Below are 18892 nucleotides of genomic sequence, written 5' to 3'. Positions count from 1 at the left end.
CGATGTTGAGGGGAATGTCGTTACACGTATTGCCAAATGCATTGAGGTTGACGGACATCATTTTGAACATTTATTGCATTAATGTGTTGTTTACAGGTTATCACGCTGTAACAGCATACGTTCTAAGAAATGATGAGTTCACAAAGGTACATATAGCACATTGGAACAACCGAAATAAAATGTTGAAATGTACCTACGTTCTGCATTTTAATTTAAAAAACCTGCCTGTTAGCAACTGTTCGTCTAAAATTGTGAGCCATATATTTGTGACTATTACAGCGCCATCTATCACAAAGCGAAAAAAGTGGTTCAACTAAAACATTCATATTTCTTTACGTACTGCACGAATATGTAATAAAAAATGGGGGTTCCTATTTAAAAAAACGCAGTTGATATCCGTTTGACCTATGGCAGCGCCAACTAGCGGGCCAACCATAGAGCCATCTTGTTTCCCCCTTCAAGCTACACAAGTTCATTCTTTGTACTTTTTTCGTTTGACGCTTCTTTCGTGAGATAGTTGGCCCAGTCACGATCAATGGAGAGAGAGACAATGGGGGAAAAACTGAGGGAAAGACAAAGAGGGAAGAAACGCCAGTTGATCAATATTCCACTAAAATTAAATAAATTTATTGGGAGTGTCTGTTGGAAACCTCACCGAGCCTTGAAGATATGTGGATTATCCACAAAGAAGTCAATGGCGGCAGCGGCAGCCTGTCTGCGTCGCCCCCGAAGCGCCGCCTCCAGCAGTGCAGGTAGGTGGTCCCAGTGGACGCCACTCTCCGATCTTCTTGCCGTCTGCTCGAGCAGGTATCTGCAACAGGGTACCATGTACACGTTCACGCAGACGTGCATTAACGTTGTAGGGTCTCCATTGCTCTAGGTGAGTTTGATGTTGTACGTCCACTGCTCATCTACCCATATTCTGAGCACTAGAAGGGATATTGGAAAGCAACACATCCGCTTTCGTTTTAGCCACTTTGCACTGTTAGTGGTTGTTGAATCAAAGTTTCAAGAGAGTATACAAAATGCTGCGTACTTCCACGTGTAATAAGTACACAGTGGTGCTAATGTTGGCAAATTACACCAGTAGCAAATGAAAAAATTAATTTTTCTGGCCAACATAATACATTAATAAAGATCTTTCACATATTATATTTGGCTCTGCACTGAATATAATCGTAACGATTAGGTCTTGCGTCTGTATATGGAGTCAATATTAAAGGTTCGGATGTCATTTTGTGAGGTACTGTTTCGCGCTATTTTCGCCTTTCAAAGAATGTTGCTTGCTATGTGGATCGGGTAGACGTCCGTCTTGTTCCGAACAAATTCAACGGCGACAGATCTGGTCATCATACCGGTCAGAAGTGCTGATGAATAAGATGCAAAAAGTTTAGGTAACCGTAGATGTGGTATGCGCGTGCATTATCGCGGCGGAAGACTACTTCTTCCTGACACTCTAGCAACAACATCAGACAGGACTAGATGTGGATATACATCGCATTGTTCTGGGTTCCACATCAAACATCACACCTATTTCTTCTCCCTAACGATGCCTTTTGATAGCGGGGCTCGCTTTTTATTTCATGATTTCACAACTAATTACAGAATATGGTGACATGATGCCCTTCAAGTAGTCACACTCGTAAGTTAATCTAAGGGAGAAATTCGTCTTTGTGAATCGTGTGTGCTTCGTTCAACGTTTTTTAGTTTGTTAATTGATTGCATATGATGTTTTCAAAGGCAATAATTGGGAACCAGTCTGGTCTTTGCGTAAACGTGCGAAGGAAATTAATAAACATTACACTCGAGTTGGTCGATACATCAAACGATCGTTAATCCCTCATAGGGGTCGCCGGAAGAAAGTGATAACAGCAGTTTGGTTAGAATTACTCTGATCACCTCATCTGTTGTATTTTCGAATGTATCACATGGTGGTAACAGATTCATATGTACTATTCGAAAACGCCATCTGCTCTTCTCATATTCTGCTTTGTTTGAATGTAAACAAGGATAAGACATGCAGTACCTCAAAATACGCTCTGGTGAATTAGCACCTTCTTCCGCCGGCCTTTGCTATTCAATCCTGGTCTAACTCACCTCCAAGATCGTTGACTGTTGACTTACAGATGCAGATTCAACGAATTTGTGTACAGTAATTGTCAGCTATGGCACCTTATTCGACACAGCAATAGCACAGGATCATCTCTGAAGCGTCCGCGGCTCGTGGTCTTGCGGTAGCGTTCTCGCTTCCCGCGCACGTGGTCCCGGGTTAGATTCCCGGCGGGGTCGGCAATTTTCCCTGCCTCAAGATGACTGGGTGTTGTGTGTCTTTCATTATCATTTCATCCTCATTCACTCGCAAGTCGCCGTAGTGGCGTTTAAGAATTTGTGGAGCGCGAGGGGTCTCCCGGCCACCAATGCCATTCGCTCATTATTATTATTATCTCTGAAGCCAGAGCAGGAAGTCCTCTCGTCACTCAACGAAGTTTAACAACCTTCAATTGCCTTTTTTCTAAATGAGAGGCAGTTTGCATATTGGTATGATTTAAGAGGAACCCTAGAGAGTTGTGTCACTGCCGGTGCATTAGTTTCCTATAAATGGTTCGCGATTGTCTAATTTGACATTCTGAATGCAATTTTTTCTTCTCCTCTTTTTCAACACTTGATGGCTTAGGAACTGAGCCTGTTCCATCTACACAAATAGTCGGACCATCTCTTTTAGGTCTTCCAACATCTCTGCTTCATGCCGTTTTCTAATGTATTTATTTTATTTTATTTATTTATTTGTTTAACCTGATCAGATTAGGGTTATCAGGCCCATTCTTACATTGGACCAGTGTTCCACAAATGCAGCATTTTACACATCATAGTTGCATTATGACAGTGGTTTGAATAAGAAAGATAGATTAATCTAGTGACAATATGAATAAAGAGTAATGACTAAGACCTAATAAAGTAAATACTGGCAGTATTCTTACAACAGCTACCATATATACAAATTATGATAGAAGCAATACTAATAACAGTAAAAGAAAAAATGAAATAGTGATGGTAAACATGAGAAAAACTGGCAATAGTAATGGAGATTTGTCCAGATTTATATTATTATATCGCTGTATAAAGTAGCCGTTTACTGGTATAGCGAGTTTTGGGGAAGGAAGATTTAAGGAGGCCGCATCAGTTAAGAAAAAACTGGGAACTGAGGAAGATCTAGTTGGAAAGAAGGAAGTAATGTGGTGAAGTGCATTCATGTACAGAGGAAGGCATTACTGTTGTTTAAGTAGATACGTCATTAACTGGTTTTTGAAGCCGGACATGTTTTTAAGTTCTCTAATATAACGAGGGAGGTTATCCCAGAGTCGGGTTCCTGCTACTGTAAAGGACTTCGAGAAGGTGATCGACCGATGTAGTGGAACAGACAGGCTTTTATTATGATGGTAACGTGTGTGTCTGTCATGTTGTTCAGACATGAGCGTTAAGGACGAGGAGAGATATGAGGGACTGTGCACATTTATAAGACAGTAGATGAGACAGGGTGTAAGAAAACTCTGCGTTTGTCTGCAAGCAGCATGGACAGTTGTGCATATGCTGGTGAAATGTGATCAAAAAGTCGAACATCACAGGTATATCGGACGCAGGCATTCATGACCAGTTCCAGACGTCGCGAATTTTCTTGAGAGAGACCTTGTAGGATTATATCGCTGTAGTCAATGGTTGAGAGTATAAGCGTTTGTACTAATTTCTTTTTCAGATCGAAAGGGAAGAGTTTTTTATATTTTTGTAAGACATGAAGGGATCCTTTTGTTTCTTGTCTGGTCTTATTTTTAAATACATTATGAATGGTACTACATATATTTCCAAATCTAGCTAATTTTACATCTAGGTCTTTATTACTGTTTAGGCCAATTTGACATACCAAATAAATGAAAGACAACCATGTTCTACAATCACATTAACCACGATGATAATGTATCTAGGAGGACCTAAAACCCAGGAAGACACCACTTTAGTTTCGGTTTTGGAAATCTCAACATTGTGTTGTATACAAAGGTAATTCTGGTGGTTCAGGCACGTTGTAAGTCGTCTTATTCTTCTTTTAATATCGTGACATCATCTACATAAAGTAAAACATTTAACATGGTGTCTTTTGACATTTTAATTCATTTATATATGTTGCTTCCAATTCAGAATAAGTCATTAATGCAAACAGTCCAAATTTAGTTTCTGTTCACGTTGTCAAATGGTTTAACGAAAAATGTAAATGTTATTTGTGGCCGGCCTGAGTGGCCGAGCGGTTGTATGCGCTACAGTCTGGAACCGCGCGACTGCTACGGTCGCAGGTTCGAATCCTGCCTCGGGCATGGATGTGTGTGATGTCCTTAGGTTAGTTAGGTTTAAGTAGTTCTAAGTTCTAGGGGACTGATGACCTTAGAAGTTGTCTCCTGGTGCTCAGAGCCATTTTGTTATTTGTGTTTGTAAATTATATTCTCATCTTAGGAAGAAGGATTCGTGCTGTAGTGGTCGTGCTGTCAGCAGCGGTTGTTCATTTGATACCGCAGTCGCCCAGAACAATGGCGATGCCCATACGACCCTTTCCTGGACCACTGGCATCAATGTTTGTACACAGCTGGCACGTGACAGACAGCATCTTGCGCAACAATTCTGGAAACCATCAAGTTTACCTGGCGGCCAAGAATACGACAGAAATGAAACTTTAGTAAATTAAACAAATTGTGATCGTCGCCGCCGCTGTGCATAGTACACAAGCTCAAGACAACAGAGTAGTCTTCCACAAAGTGAAGTGCGGCTATTATTGGTGTGTTCATGCTCCATACCCTCCTTTTAATCATTCCCTAGATTGCCCTCTAACAGACGGTAAAAGTACCTAAACTGAGTGGTTTTGAGCTCATGTAGTAATAGCCGCAAACGAAAATTACTTTTTTATTGTTGAAAAAATTTCATAGCGACAAGTTGAGCTCATAGCAACTATTCAAAGAGACGACGGTCAAGTTGATGGGAGCTTATTGCTGAATCTTCTTTCACATGATCCGGCATCATCTACTTCTGATGTAGCAACAGTTCTTTGTTGAGACCCTTGGACAACTCACTGTGACTTGAACGATCCAGTTCCTCGAAAATTTCTGATAACATCGACATTTTTCTTCCAGTTAGGATGAAAATCTGTTGCGTGCATTCGTTCAACAGTCTGGGCACTATATACTGCTGCACCATAAATTAAATTCATGTTCTCACGTTTCTGAAACTGATAATATCATCGACGACGAATCATGAACTGTAAGCAGTGATAAATTCCACTGTGGCCACATCACGGCATTTTGAGTATTGTTTTGAAAAAGGCACCTTCAAAGTCGAATTGACAGACATTGCTTCTTATGAAATGGAGCACAAACACGCGCCTCAGATGCAATGGTCGTTCAAGACCTCACACCACCCAGGTATTTATTACCACTGATTCCTCATCTCAAAATACGTATTTTCGCATCCTTTACTGTCTGTATAAAGTTGACCCAAAAGGTTTTACGTACCTTGTATCTTTGGAGAAGATCATTTTTCATTTGCCGTGAGTTAGCATATAGTGCGAAACAGCTCTTACAGTTTCAGATACTGTCCTTTTCGTCCAATATAGTCAGTATTTGCACATAGATAGATCTATCTTATTTATTAGTGTTCAGAAATTTTGTAGCTATGGCACGTGAAGAAGATACGAAAGCAAGACTATGCATATCTGATGTTCAAAGTTTTAACACTCTGATCACTGTGGTGTGCTCCTGCTCCAGGAGACTTACAACTTGTAGCAATTAACAGTACTTGAAAGCTAAATGTTTTTTTTAACATAAAGATATGTAAGCAGAATAACAAACAGAAGCCTAAAACTGTACAGCTAGTATGACGTGTGATCGCTCATATTATAATGTTTCACCATCTTAGGCCACTGGGATGCTGTAAAGAAACCAACGTTGTCAATATCGTGATTATGTCAGATGCCATGCAGAAATTATGCTTTTTCCAACATCACTGGACGAGAGCGATGTTATAGCATGTGCATCCTTGCCATAAGAGGCACTCTGATTGGCCTGTTTCCAAAAAAAAAAAAAAAGAAAAAAAAAGAAAAAAAAAACAAGGTGGCGTAACTTCCAGAGTTGAGAAATATGACTGGACATTAAAATACCGAACTATTACTGGAATAGCTAAACCTAAATGTGTGGCCTTGCTTAGAATATCTCTGATTCGACTATTTAGAGGTGATTTAGAAAGAGTGTGTAGCTTAGGAAGAGAAAAGGGGAAGGGAGAAGTGGGGATTGAGACGGAGGGTGAAGAGAGGGGCGAAAAAGTGGATGGGGAAAAGGTAGGGGAGAGGATGCGCATGGCTTAGGGAGAGCGTCTGACTCTGGAGAGTGGTGGGCATGATGATGGTATGTGTTTGTCCTTGTATTGAGGCAACCCAACAGTCAAATGTCAAATTATATCGAGAGTGCCTGTTACTCTCATTCCATGACCCACAGAGTATTTTCTATCCTACTATTGTCTGCACTAACGTATTTATGAAGGAAGTATCAGCCATAGTGTGAGCAGGATTATTTAACTTTTCTACTGCATTCATCACATTTAAATTACATTGAAATAACACTTTGCTTGAATTACATCCATTCCAAATATACTGTGGAAAGGGGTCTGTCAGATGTATAAGTAAGTCAATAGAGCACATATTATTTAAGTGCAATGAACTGACTTAATAATGTGAAATATTATAACAGTACACTGCTGATGTTAATTATACAGGATGTTTGAAAAAGAACCCCCTAAGTTACTTGCCCCCTAATTTAATGGGGAAATTAATGAAAAATTACATCAATGAGTACATATCATGAAATATAAGTTTTGTTTAGTGTTAGTAGACGCCAAAGTGGGATCCATTTGTTGCCCTGCACACGTCCAGACGATATTACACTTCTTGCCACATATTAATCAACATTTCAGGTGCAACTGTCCCAACCGCCACGACGAATCTTTCCCGTAAATGATTGATTTCTGTGATCTTTTCTCTGTACACAACACTTTTTATGTGGCCCCAAAAGAAAACGTCCAGTGAGGTTAAGTCTGGGCTTCGTGGTGTCAAGGTATTGGGCCAGCCCTGCCTATGCACCTTCCTGGAAAGCGAGTGTCAAGAGCCGCACACGCATGGTTACTGTAATGAGGTGGGGCGCCATCTTGTTGGAAAAACAAACCCCCTTTTCGATCTCAATATCGTCCATTTGGGGAAAGATGTACTCTCTCAACATGTCGCAGTAAACATCCCCGTTTATTGTTTTTTTCTACAAAAATGAAAGGACCAATCATACAATCTTCCATCAAACCGCACCAGGCATTAACTTTGGGAGTCACACTGATGCTGAATAGCTTCATGTGGATGCTCCGCCCCCCCAAATTCTGCAGTTATGACAATTAACTGTTCCACTGACATGAAATGTAGCCTCATCATAAAAGAGAATCTTTTTTTAAAAATTGACCTCATCATCAATTCTGAGTAGAAAGTCAACAGCAAACTCGTACCTTTCAATTTTGTCAGTAGGTTTTATTTCATGTAACAGTTGCAATTTGTAGGCAAGCAACTTAAGTGTTTTACGTATAACATCATACACAGTACCTTTAGGCTAATTGTAGAGTAACTGTAGACTACATCTGGCCAATGACTTCTTCAGGCTCCGATCACACGAAACACGGATCTTTTCAATAACATCTTCAGAAGTTCTCGGTCTACCTGGTGATTTTGCTTTTGAAACACTACCTGTTTCCTTGAAAGACTTTAGCCAACGACAGATAGTTTTTGATGTAGGTGGTTCACCACCATACTGACATCCAAAATTATGTTGCACTGTTATAACTGATTCAATTTTCACAAGCCAAATAACACACTACGCTTTCTGTTGCGGAGTACTCATTGTTGCTGAGTTGCTCTGCGTAGCACTGCACGCACGCCTGGACTGAACTGAGGGAACAGAGGAAAAAAATAGCATTGGTGCCGTCTCAGGGTCAAGCATACCTGCCAACTGCAAACTTCTGGGGAGCCGAACTTGGAGAAGTGATGAAACAAACACCACAAACTAGAATAGTGTATGTCACTTTGTGCAGATTCTAGGACACATTAAAACTAGAGAGTTTGTTTTCAAACACACTGTATTATAATCTTATACATTAATTTTAAGAGTTTCTATTAAAATATTCTTTAGTGCAGTACAAGTTTCCCAACAGAAAGTTCTTTAATTCATTCGTAAATTCCACCACATTACCCTCAAGACATTTTACTTGTTCAATCAGAGTGTAGAATATATTTCTTCTCATGTGAATTACTTCTTCCTGTACTAATGTTACATCGTTTTAGAGGTTGTTTCAGGTGCTCACATTGTATTTATGCTTTGAATTAGGTTTTGAGAAAAACAGAAATATCTGTGACTTCAAAGGATCTATACAAGATGGAGAGAATCAATACTCAAAATATCAAAATTTATGAAGAGATGCCTGGAGGGTGTTCTGTGACCAACGGAAGATATAATTCTTATAAAACAATGTTGTATTCTGAAAGTATAAAAAATGTAAAAGTTGATTACTTAATTCTCTGTCACACTCGTCTTTTTTGGTACTTAACTCAAATTCTATGCTAAGGTGGCTACCAAGTTCGCGGAATTCTTCAAAGTCTTCTTTTCTTTCAACTAGAAGAGCTGTCACCTGCGATCTTAGCCAATGGTATCTGTATTAACTGCTCTCTTATTTTCGTTCTGCACTCTTCTTTCACTTAACATGTACCTTCTTCGTTATACAAATTATATGCTCAGTGTACAGGAAAAACACTGTGGGAAGTTAATCGCCTTCTCTCGTACACTATAAGAATGCTGAATATATGTTCTTTTTTTCCATGAATGACATAAAATCATTATATAAATCAGCGAATGTTACGACTAATCAATATAATTGTACGTCTTTATCGCTATTTTTGTTTTTATTTTTTTTAAATATACACCTCAATGCGTTTCGGCCACACCCATCATCACAATCACGTTTAAGATCTCAATACACTGTATCTCGTCAGTTCACATGTATACATGTACCTTGAGTCAAGGGACATGTGTACATGGCCGGCCGGTGTGGCCGTGCGGTTCTAATCGCGTCAGTTAGGAACCGCGTGACCGTTACGGTCGCAGGTTCGAATCCTGCCTCGGGCATGGATGTGTGTGATGTCCTTAGGTTAGTTAGGTTTAAGTAGTTCTAAGTTCTAGGGGACTGATGACCTCAGTAGTTAAGTCCCATAGTGTTCAGAGCCATTTGAACCATTTGAACCATGTGTACATGTGAACTGACGAGATACGATACATTGAGATCTTAAATGTGATTCCATGAGTCATTGTACAAGTGAACATGTGAATTTGGAAGCCTTCATATTGGGTAGTGGCCGTTATTAAACACGAATAAAATATATTAATGTGACAGTGACGGCTAACTACCACTAACTATTGAATCAAAGCGATATTGTAAATAACTTGTATTTATTGTAAATTATCTCACGATAGAAATTAGATCATATTGAACAAATCATGAATGAAAACAAATTAAACAAATTGTACACTGTTCCTAGATGTACTACGCTGGTAAGATTGGCTCTCAGCTCTTAATGTTGAGTTGATGCGAAGTTAGATTTAATTATGCCCCTGGATAAGCAAATGGTAAATGCGATCTGACTGCGTTCCTATAATCTCTTTTGTGTCTGAAATAATATGTACTTCGGACACCACCACCAAGAAACAAACAAAACAACATGCAAAAAGACAAATAACCAATAACGAATCGTAAGCCAAACTGCACGGATGCTCAGTGGATGGCAAGAACACGATCCAACAACTATTTCTGCACTTTACTGCCGCTGCTGCAAGTTTTACAATACCGTCTACCAGCGTGCTGGCTCCGTCGATACTGCTGGGAGACGACTGTAGCTGCGAGGTCGCTGAATTAAGATAAGTCTCTCAAATATCTTGAGTAGAATAAACTAATCAGAAACTGCTAATACCACAAGCCCTATATTTCCTCTAAATGGTATACAACGCTTTCAAGACTGGCTCAACAATCTTTAAGGTGCAGCCCAGTGCGTCTTGTACTAACGTGGAATACCAGTATGATAGCTCTGCGCACTGGTAGACTACGTTCAATGGAGACTGCCAGCCTATAAGGTGGAATCAACTCCAATTATACTAGTAGTCAATGCAATGCCTATCGTGGACGCTGATGTCCTACAGTAAAGAATGTAAGTCCCTATCTCAGAGCTACCGAACTTTGCGACTGTCCGCTTTCACGGCACAAGACGCTCTCTTCCTTCCTCGCTCTCTCGATGCTCTTGCGACAATCTTGCCGTCAAACTCTAATCAGCCAATCCTAACGCTGCAAAGGCCTCCCACATCTCACTCGCGGAGTGATACAATTTCTCCACCTATCCAAAATTTCTCTGTTCAAACTGCGGGCCTTGACCCTCAGCGTTTCCCGCACTTTCTTATGAACTGCCCAATCAGAGCTCAGCCCATTTGCAGCTAAAACAGCGCGCGACCGGGTGGCGCCAGCACATACGTTGGACGCTCTCTGTCTGCTCGACATTTCCCCTCTCCCTCTCACCTGGCCTCCGGCGGCGTTCCTTTTGATGCTTGCAGGTCAGTGGCCTCATCCCCTGGGACCCCCGGCCCATGCACAATGCTCTTCCGGCGCTCGCCGGCCTTCGCCTCCCCGGCTGAGCCCGACCACTCCTCGACTCCACTGGCAAATTTACTTTGCTTACACCTACAGCATACAACTAAATATTATCATTACCAAAGCCCGTATTATTTTAGACATGTATTTAATCATCACGTATCTCCCTTTCTAATCCACCTAACAAGACTAATTAACCATTATATGGGTTTATTTACTTCAAACATGCAGAATAATCTGCGAAATGAACTTCACAAATGAAAGCCACCTTTCAAATTGGCGAGATACAATGTATCGAGATTTTAAATGTGATTCTGATGATGGCTGTAGCCAAAACGCTTTGAGGCTTATGTTTAAAAAAATGCAAATGTAAATGGCAATGAAGAGGGACAATTATACTGACTGAATGTTTATGCCAGAATGGTTGGTTTAACGCACCCACGCAGTAGGTATCACAACCGTAGCTCACCTGAAGGCTGAGGGATCCTCCTGGCAGGTGAGCGCGTCCAGTATGACGCTCTGCTCAGAGATGACGCTAGTGTTCTGGTACAGCTCCTGCAGGAAATCGTACGCCTCTGCACCGCCCTGGCGAACACCTTCACAATACACGACGCTTTTCATATCCGGGTCCACCCTGGAAAAGATACTGTATTGTGATTAGGTGTTCTCTAGCCATTTCCAGCGAAATAAGGTTCTGCTTTTCATTAGCACGCGTATTTGGAAGCTTCCGTGTCTCACCAATCTGACAACAGGTTAATTCATGTTTGTTGTTATCATTGTTGATCGGTAAACATGAATGCGCGAATCTCAGAGAGTTCTTTCGTTCATGACTTAAAGTTGGGGCATTGAAGTTGACATCATGTTTATGGGCTTCTGGAAAACCTTCGATACTGTCGCTTAGCAAACAAAAAACCATAGTTACCGAATATTGAAATTGAACCACTTTCCCATTTCTATCCTTCCCGTTACTATGTGCAGATCTTCGTGTCTGCTTTGTTTTATGCAAGTAACTTTTATATAATATGCAGATGTTAATGTTTTGTCAATTGTTTGTTCTTTGGAGGTGATGGGTTTTGGAGGGAACTTGGAATGGCAGTTGAATGCACGTGGCTCGTAGTGATGGAACAATTTGGCAGTGGAAATGTTGAGTATTTTTCATGAATTAACGACGATGAGTCAAAGCAAAATTCTGCAGATTATTATGATGACATATACACATAGAGAGAGCGGCTGCAATAAAACCCAGAATTCTCTTTCCTACAGAGCAACCTACATTACAAGGAATTTAGGTTGTTGTTGTTATTGTGGTCTTCAGTCCAGACACTGGTTTGATGCAACTCTCCAAGCTACTGTATCCTGTGCAAGCTTCTTCATCTCCCAGTACCTACTGCAACCTACATCCTTCTGAATCTGTTTAGTTTATTCATCTCTTGGTCTCCCTCTACGATTTTTACCCTCCACGCTGCCCTCCAATACCAAATAGGTGATCCCATGATGCCTCAGAATATGCCCTACCAACAGATGCCTTCTTCTAGTCAAGTTGAGACACAAATTTCTCTTCTCTCCAATTCTAATGAGTACCTCCTCATTAGTTATGTGATCTACCCATCTAATCTTCAACATTCTTCTGTAGCACCACATTTCGAAAGCTTCTATTCTCTTCTTGTCCAAACTATTTATCGTCCATGTTTCACTTCCATACATGGCTACACTCCATACAAATACTTTCAGAAATGACTTCCTGACACTTAAATCTGTACTCGACGTTAACAAATTTCTCTTCTTCAGAAATGCTTTCCTTGCCATTGCCAGTCTACATTTTATATCCTCTCTATTTCGACCATCGTCAGTTATTTTGCTCCCCAAACAGCAAAACTCATTTACTACTTTAAGCTTCTCATTTCCTAATCTAATTGCCTCAGCATCACCCGACTTAATTCGACTACATTCCAAAAATCCTCGTTTTGCTTTTGTTGATGTTCATCTTATATCCTCCTTTCAAAACACTGTCCATTACGTGCAGCTGCTCTTCCAGGTCCTTCGGTGTCTCTGACAGAATTACAATGTCATCGGCGTTCCTCAAAGTTTTTATTTCGTCTCCATGAATTTTAATTCCTACTCCTAATATTTCTTTTGTTTCCTTTACTGCTTGCTGAATATACACACTGAATAACATCGGGGACAGGCTACAGCCCTGTCTCACTCCCTTCCCAACCACTGCTTCCCTTTCGTGCCCCTCGACTCTGATAACTGCCATCTGCTTTCTGTACAAATTTTAAATAGCCTTTCGCTCCCTGTATTTTACCCCTGCCACCTTCAGAATTTCAAAGAGAGTATTACAGTCAACATTGTCAAAAGCTTTCTCTAAGTCTACAAATGCTAGAAACGTAGGTTTGCCTTTCCTTAATCTATTTTATAAGATAAGCCGTAGGGTCAGTATTGCCTCACGTGTTCCCAACATTTCTACGGAATCCAAACTGATCTTCCCTGAAGTCGGCTCCACCAGTTTTTCCATTCGTCTGTAAAGAATTCGTGTTAGTATTTTGCACCCGTGGCTTATTAAACTGATAGTTCGGTAATTTGCACATCTGTCAGCACCTGTTTTCTATGGGATTGGAATTATTATATTCTTCTTGAAGTCTGAGGGTATTTCGCCTGTCTCATACATCTTGCCCACCAGATGGTAGAATTTTGTCAGGGCGGACTCTCACAAGGCTATCAGTATTTCTAATGGAATGTTGTCTACTGTCTACTCCTGGGGCCTTGTTTCGACTTAGGTCTTTCAGTGCTCTGTCAAACTCTTCACGCAATATCATATCTCCCATATCATCCTCATCTACGCCCTCTTCCATTTCCATAATATTGTGCTCAAGTACATCGCCCTTGTATAGACCCTCTATATACTCCTTCCACCTTTCTGCTTTCCTTTCTTTGCTTAGAACTGGGTTTCCATCTGAGCTCATGATATTCATGCAAGTGGTTCTCTTTTTTCCAAAGGTGTCTATAATTTTCCTGTAGGCAGTATCTAGTGATACGCGCCTCTACATCCTTACATTTGTCCTTTAGCCATCCCCGCTTAGCCATTTTGCACTTCCTGTCGATCTCATTTTTGAGACGTTTGTATTCCTTTTTGCCTGCTTCATTTACTGCATTTTTATGTTTTCTTCTTTCATCAATTAAATTCAATATCTCTTCTGTTACTCAAGGGTTCCTATTAGCCCTCGTCCTTTTACCTGATTGATCCACTGCTGCCTTCGCTATTTCATTTCTCAAAGCTACCCATTCTTCTTCTACTGTATTTCTTTTCACCCTTCTTGTCAATCGTTCCCTAATGCTCTCCCTGAAACTCTCTACAACCTTTGGCTCTGTCAGTTTATCGAGGTCCCATCTCCTTAAATTCTCACATTTTTGCAGTTTCTTCAGTTTTCATCTACAGTTTATAACCAATAGACTGTAATCAGGGTCCACGTCTGCCCCTGGAAATGTCTTACAATTTAAAACCTGGTTCCTAAGTCTCTGTCTTACCATTATATAATCTATCTGAAACTTGTGAGTATCTCCAGGATTCTTCCATGTATACAACCTTCTTTTATGATTCTTGAACCAAGCGTTAGCTATGATTAAAGTACGCTCTGTGCAAAATTCTACCAGACGGCTTCCTCTTTCATTCACCTACTATGTTTCCTTCTCTCCCTTTTCCTACTCTCGAATTCCAGTCACCCATGACTATTAAATTTTCGTCTTCCCTCACTATCTGAATAATTTATTTTATCTCGTCATACATTTCATCAATCTCGTCGTCATCTGCGGAGCTAGTTGGCATATAAACTTGTGCTACTGTTGTAGGCGTGGGCTTCGTATCTATCTTGACGATAATAGTGCGTTCACTATGCTGTTTGTAGTAGCTTACCCACATTACTATTTTTTTATTCATTATTAGACCTACTCCTGCATTATCCCTATTTGATTTTGTACTTATAACCCTGTATGCACCTGACCAGTTGTCTTGTCCTCCTACCACCGAACTTCACTAATTCCCACTATATCTAATTGTAAGCCATCCATTTCTTTTTTAAAATTTTCTATCTACCTGCTCGATTAAGGGATCTGACATTCCACGCTCCGATCCGTAGGACGCCAGTTTTCTTTCTCCTGATAACAACGTCCTCCTGAGTAGTCCCCGCCCGGAGATCCAAATGGGGGACTATTTTACCTCCGGAATATTTTACCCAAGAGGGCGCCATCGTCATTTAACTATACAGTAGAGATGGATGCCCTCGGGAAAAATTACAGCTGTAGTTTCTCCTTGCTTTGAGACGTTCGCAGTGCCAGCACAGCAAGGCCGTTTTGGTGTGTTACAAGGCCAGAGCAGTCAATCATCCAGTCTGTTGCCCCTGCAACTACTGAAAAGGCTGCTGCCCCTCTTCAGGAACTACACGTTTGTCTGGCCTCTCAACAGATAACCCTCGGTTGTGATTGCACCTACGGTACGGCTATCTGTATCGCTGAGGCACGCAAGCCTTTCCACCAACGGCAAGGTCCATGGTTCATGGGGGGGATTTTGGTTAAATATTCCTTTTACCAGCAACAGAGAACTGACGGTATAAATACAACTCCTTTAGTTTTTCCAGTTGTTTATCTGGTGGTGGAGGACACAAAAAAATATGAGCCTAATTTTGTAAGTGCAGACATTACTATTCTGTGTAATCTTTAACGTGAGAAGAACCCTCTGATCACATCGATAGTAATTGGAATGCTCCCGAGGTAGTGAGAACATTTCAATATGAAATACAACTCAGTGTGTTGTTAATGGGAGAAGGCAAAGCAGCGACGGAAGAGTGTTAGTCTCAAGAACCAATAAGCTGAGAGAATACCTACCTGTATTTTGCTATTGAGGTCAGGTTACAAATTCAGTTAATGAAAAACAATGTTTTTTTATCACTATAGGAAATTTTGATAACATTTGTATTTTGATAATGGTACATGTTGATCTGTGAAAGGCTCTGATTTTGGATAAGATGTGAATGATTTTTTTGAATTTGAGTTACGTCCAAGTCGCCTAAACCTGCAGCCAAAATTTATAACACGGTTTCACTGGGTAGCTGAAACTAAAATAGGGGAGACTTTCGCCTTTACCCGGCCCTGTAATAGACGAGTTTAAAAAAAATTTCTTAATTATAACTTTCACTTTTTGTGTGCTGCAGCCGTTATCCGAAATTACGTAAGTTACTCCTGAAAAGTAAGGTTTTTGAAATGTGGAAAGTGTTCCAAGGTACAACATAGTCATATGCTTAGGAACAAATATTTTATTGAAATTGAAAAGTGTTGCAATCCTGATAATCTTGTCAATACTGTATTTAATACGGTAGTCTATCCGTTACATTATTATTCTACTATACACCAGTAATGAGTGAGTGCAATCAAATTAAGTAGAAATATTATCAGAAACCAGTTACAATCTAAATTTATTTTGAAACTCAAGCAATTGGAAATCAACGTAAATGTACAATTCCGAGACAGGTAAAATCGTTAACACATTAAAGAAACTCAGCTCATTTGCAAAAATCAAATATCACATGGTAGAAGACCTTCTCCCGTCTGAAGGTACGAGGTGGTCCACGACACTTGGAATATGGATTAACCATCCACACTTTATATAACTGTCTCCGAAATACACAGAATTCTACTCATCATGGGTCTCTTAAATACATACCTTAAGAACTATGAGCACTTGTTCAGTAGAAGAGACGTGTTTAATAGCAACTTAGATAAACCAGAGTCCATAGCTCTTAAGGTATACACTTTAGAGTCCATATTTACTGGACATTTTTCACTTTGGCCCACACTGCCACTTCTCGAAACATTGAAAGCAGAGAGCTTACAGTAGAAAAGGTTTGTTTCATAGTGCTGAACATGAAGAATCGTTCATAGCTCTTAAGGTATGTAGTTTGAGGCCTTGTTTGATTTGAATCATCGTTCCTGTCATATCTCTGAATATTGATCATTCCTCCTGTCACACCCTGTGTTATACAGCAGTTAAGCTCGAAATATTTAGATTTTTCTGTATAAAATACGACATCATACCTCACAACAACAAAAACAGGGGACAATGCCGAAAACTTCTTACGAGTAGAATGGTCTCTAGTGCGCATTCCTTAATGTGATTCTAAAATTTGTCACTAGATTGAAACACTGAGCAGAAAACATCATGTGTTCATACTACACTATCCTCCAGGTACTATACTCTCCACTTCTAACTGCACTACGTTTGTGTCATTAAGACATGAGATGGCAGTGCCCTACGTCAGTATTTTCAGAAATCCGGAGGTCCTTTGACGAGGACGTGAAAATCTTGTATGCTGGATGCATATATTGAGTGAAACATATCTCGTTCGTTAACGTAAGCTGCACTTATGATTGTATTTCATTTACCAAACTCGTATCGCGAATGGCACATCTTCAGTGTTTTTAGGTTTCCGGGTAGCATTCGATAAATACGGAACGCTTATAAGATCACATTATTGTCCGTCTGTCCATCTGCTAAGTTCCATTTTTCTCAGAAATGGATATAGATATCAAGTTAAATGCATCAAGCTGAAAGTTATGTCAAACAGTAAGGTCCATAAACCCCTGACAGTGTAAAAAATTTAAGCTTCTAAGTCAATACAATCAAAAGATACGACCACTTCTGACACATATTTTGATAATCGCAAACTCACTCATCAAAACCTATATGGTACTTCCAGTTGAACTAAAAATCATGAAATGTGGTAGGAAAGCGAGATTTCACAGTACAAGTAAAGGAAGAAAATCGAAAATTCTTACTTTGTAATTACATTACATACAATTTTTTTGTCGTTTGTTGGTAGTGTGTCTGAATGTCCTTCTGATGAGACCCAGTTTCCTCAAGAATGGGCAAAGATGTCATCTTGAAATTTACGTCAAAAACCAAGACCTACACACCCTTGCCAGTGTAACAGATTTCCGTTCCTAAGTAAATAAAAGTAAAAGATACGGCTATTTATTTTACTTTTTTTGTACGCGCAAACTCATTCATCACAACCCATAGATCAACTACCTACACTACTGGCCATTAAAATGGCTACACCAAGAAGAAATGCAGATGATAAACGGGTATTCATTGGACAAATATATTATACTAGAACTGACAAGTGATCACATTTTCACTCAGTTTGGGTGCATAGATACTGACGAATCAGTACCCAGAACAACCACCTCTGGCCATAATAACGGCCTTGATACGCCTGGGCATTGAGTCAAACAGATCTGGAATGGCGTGTACAGGTACAGCTGCCCATGCACCTTCAAAACGATACCACAGTTCATCAAGAGTAGTGACTGGCGTATTGTGACGAGCCAGATGCTCGGCCACCTTTTACCAGACGTTTTCAGTTGGTGAGAGATATGGAGAATGTGCTGGCCAGGGCAGCAGTCGAACATTTTCTGTATCCAGAGATGCCCGTAAAGGATCTGCAACATGCGGTCGTGCATTATCCTGCTGAAATGTAGGGTTTCACAGGGATCGAATGAAGGGTAGAGCCACGGGTCGTAACACATCTGAAATGTAACGTTCACTGTTCAAAGTGCCATCAATGCGAACAAGAGGTGCCACTGTTATGAGGTATGCCTGTCACCTGAGGATGTGATCATAACCGGTAAACGTGTAACCAATGGCACCCCATACCATCACGCCAGGTGATACGTCAGCATGGCGATGACGGATACACGCTTCCATTGTGCGTTCACCGCGATGTCGCCAAACACGGGTGCGGCCATCATGATGCTGTAAACAGAACCTGGATTCATCCGAAAAAATGACATTTTGCCATTCGTGTACCCAGGTTCGTCGTTGAGTACATCATCGCAGACGCTCCTGCCTGTGATGCAGCGCCAAGGGTAGCCGCAGCCATGGTCTCCGAGCTGATAGTCTATGCTGCTGCAAACGTCGTCGAACTGTTCGTGCAGATGGTTGTTGTCTTGCAAACGTCCCCATCTGTTGACTCAGGGATCGAGACGTGGCTGCACGATCCGTTAAAGCCATGCAGATAAGATGTCTGTCATCTCGATTGCTAGTGATACGAGGCCGTTGGGATCCAGCATGGCGTTCCCTATTACCCTCCTGAAC

General features: G+C 40.6%; 1 protein-coding gene across 1 annotated transcript in view; it reads right to left on the bottom strand.

Moving 5' to 3' along the window:
- The window catches only part of LOC124606886 (aminopeptidase N-like), a 160568-nt gene that overhangs the window by 26544 nt on the left and 115132 nt on the right, over positions 1-18892 (bottom strand). Inside the window, exons 14-15 of the mRNA XM_047138983.1 lie at positions 11216-11380; positions 656-811 (exon numbers count right to left, since the gene is read on the bottom strand). Of these exons, the coding sequence (XP_046994939.1) occupies positions 656-811; positions 11216-11380 (321 nt within the window). The remainder of the gene's footprint in view (positions 1-655; positions 812-11215; positions 11381-18892) is intronic.

Source organism: Schistocerca americana, chromosome 3, assembly GCF_021461395.2.
Source record: "Schistocerca americana isolate TAMUIC-IGC-003095 chromosome 3, iqSchAmer2.1, whole genome shotgun sequence".
Taxonomy (NCBI): domain Eukaryota; kingdom Metazoa; phylum Arthropoda; class Insecta; order Orthoptera; family Acrididae; genus Schistocerca; species Schistocerca americana.
Note: the sequence above shows the minus strand (reverse complement) of the source record. Positions and strands in the feature narration are given on the sequence as shown.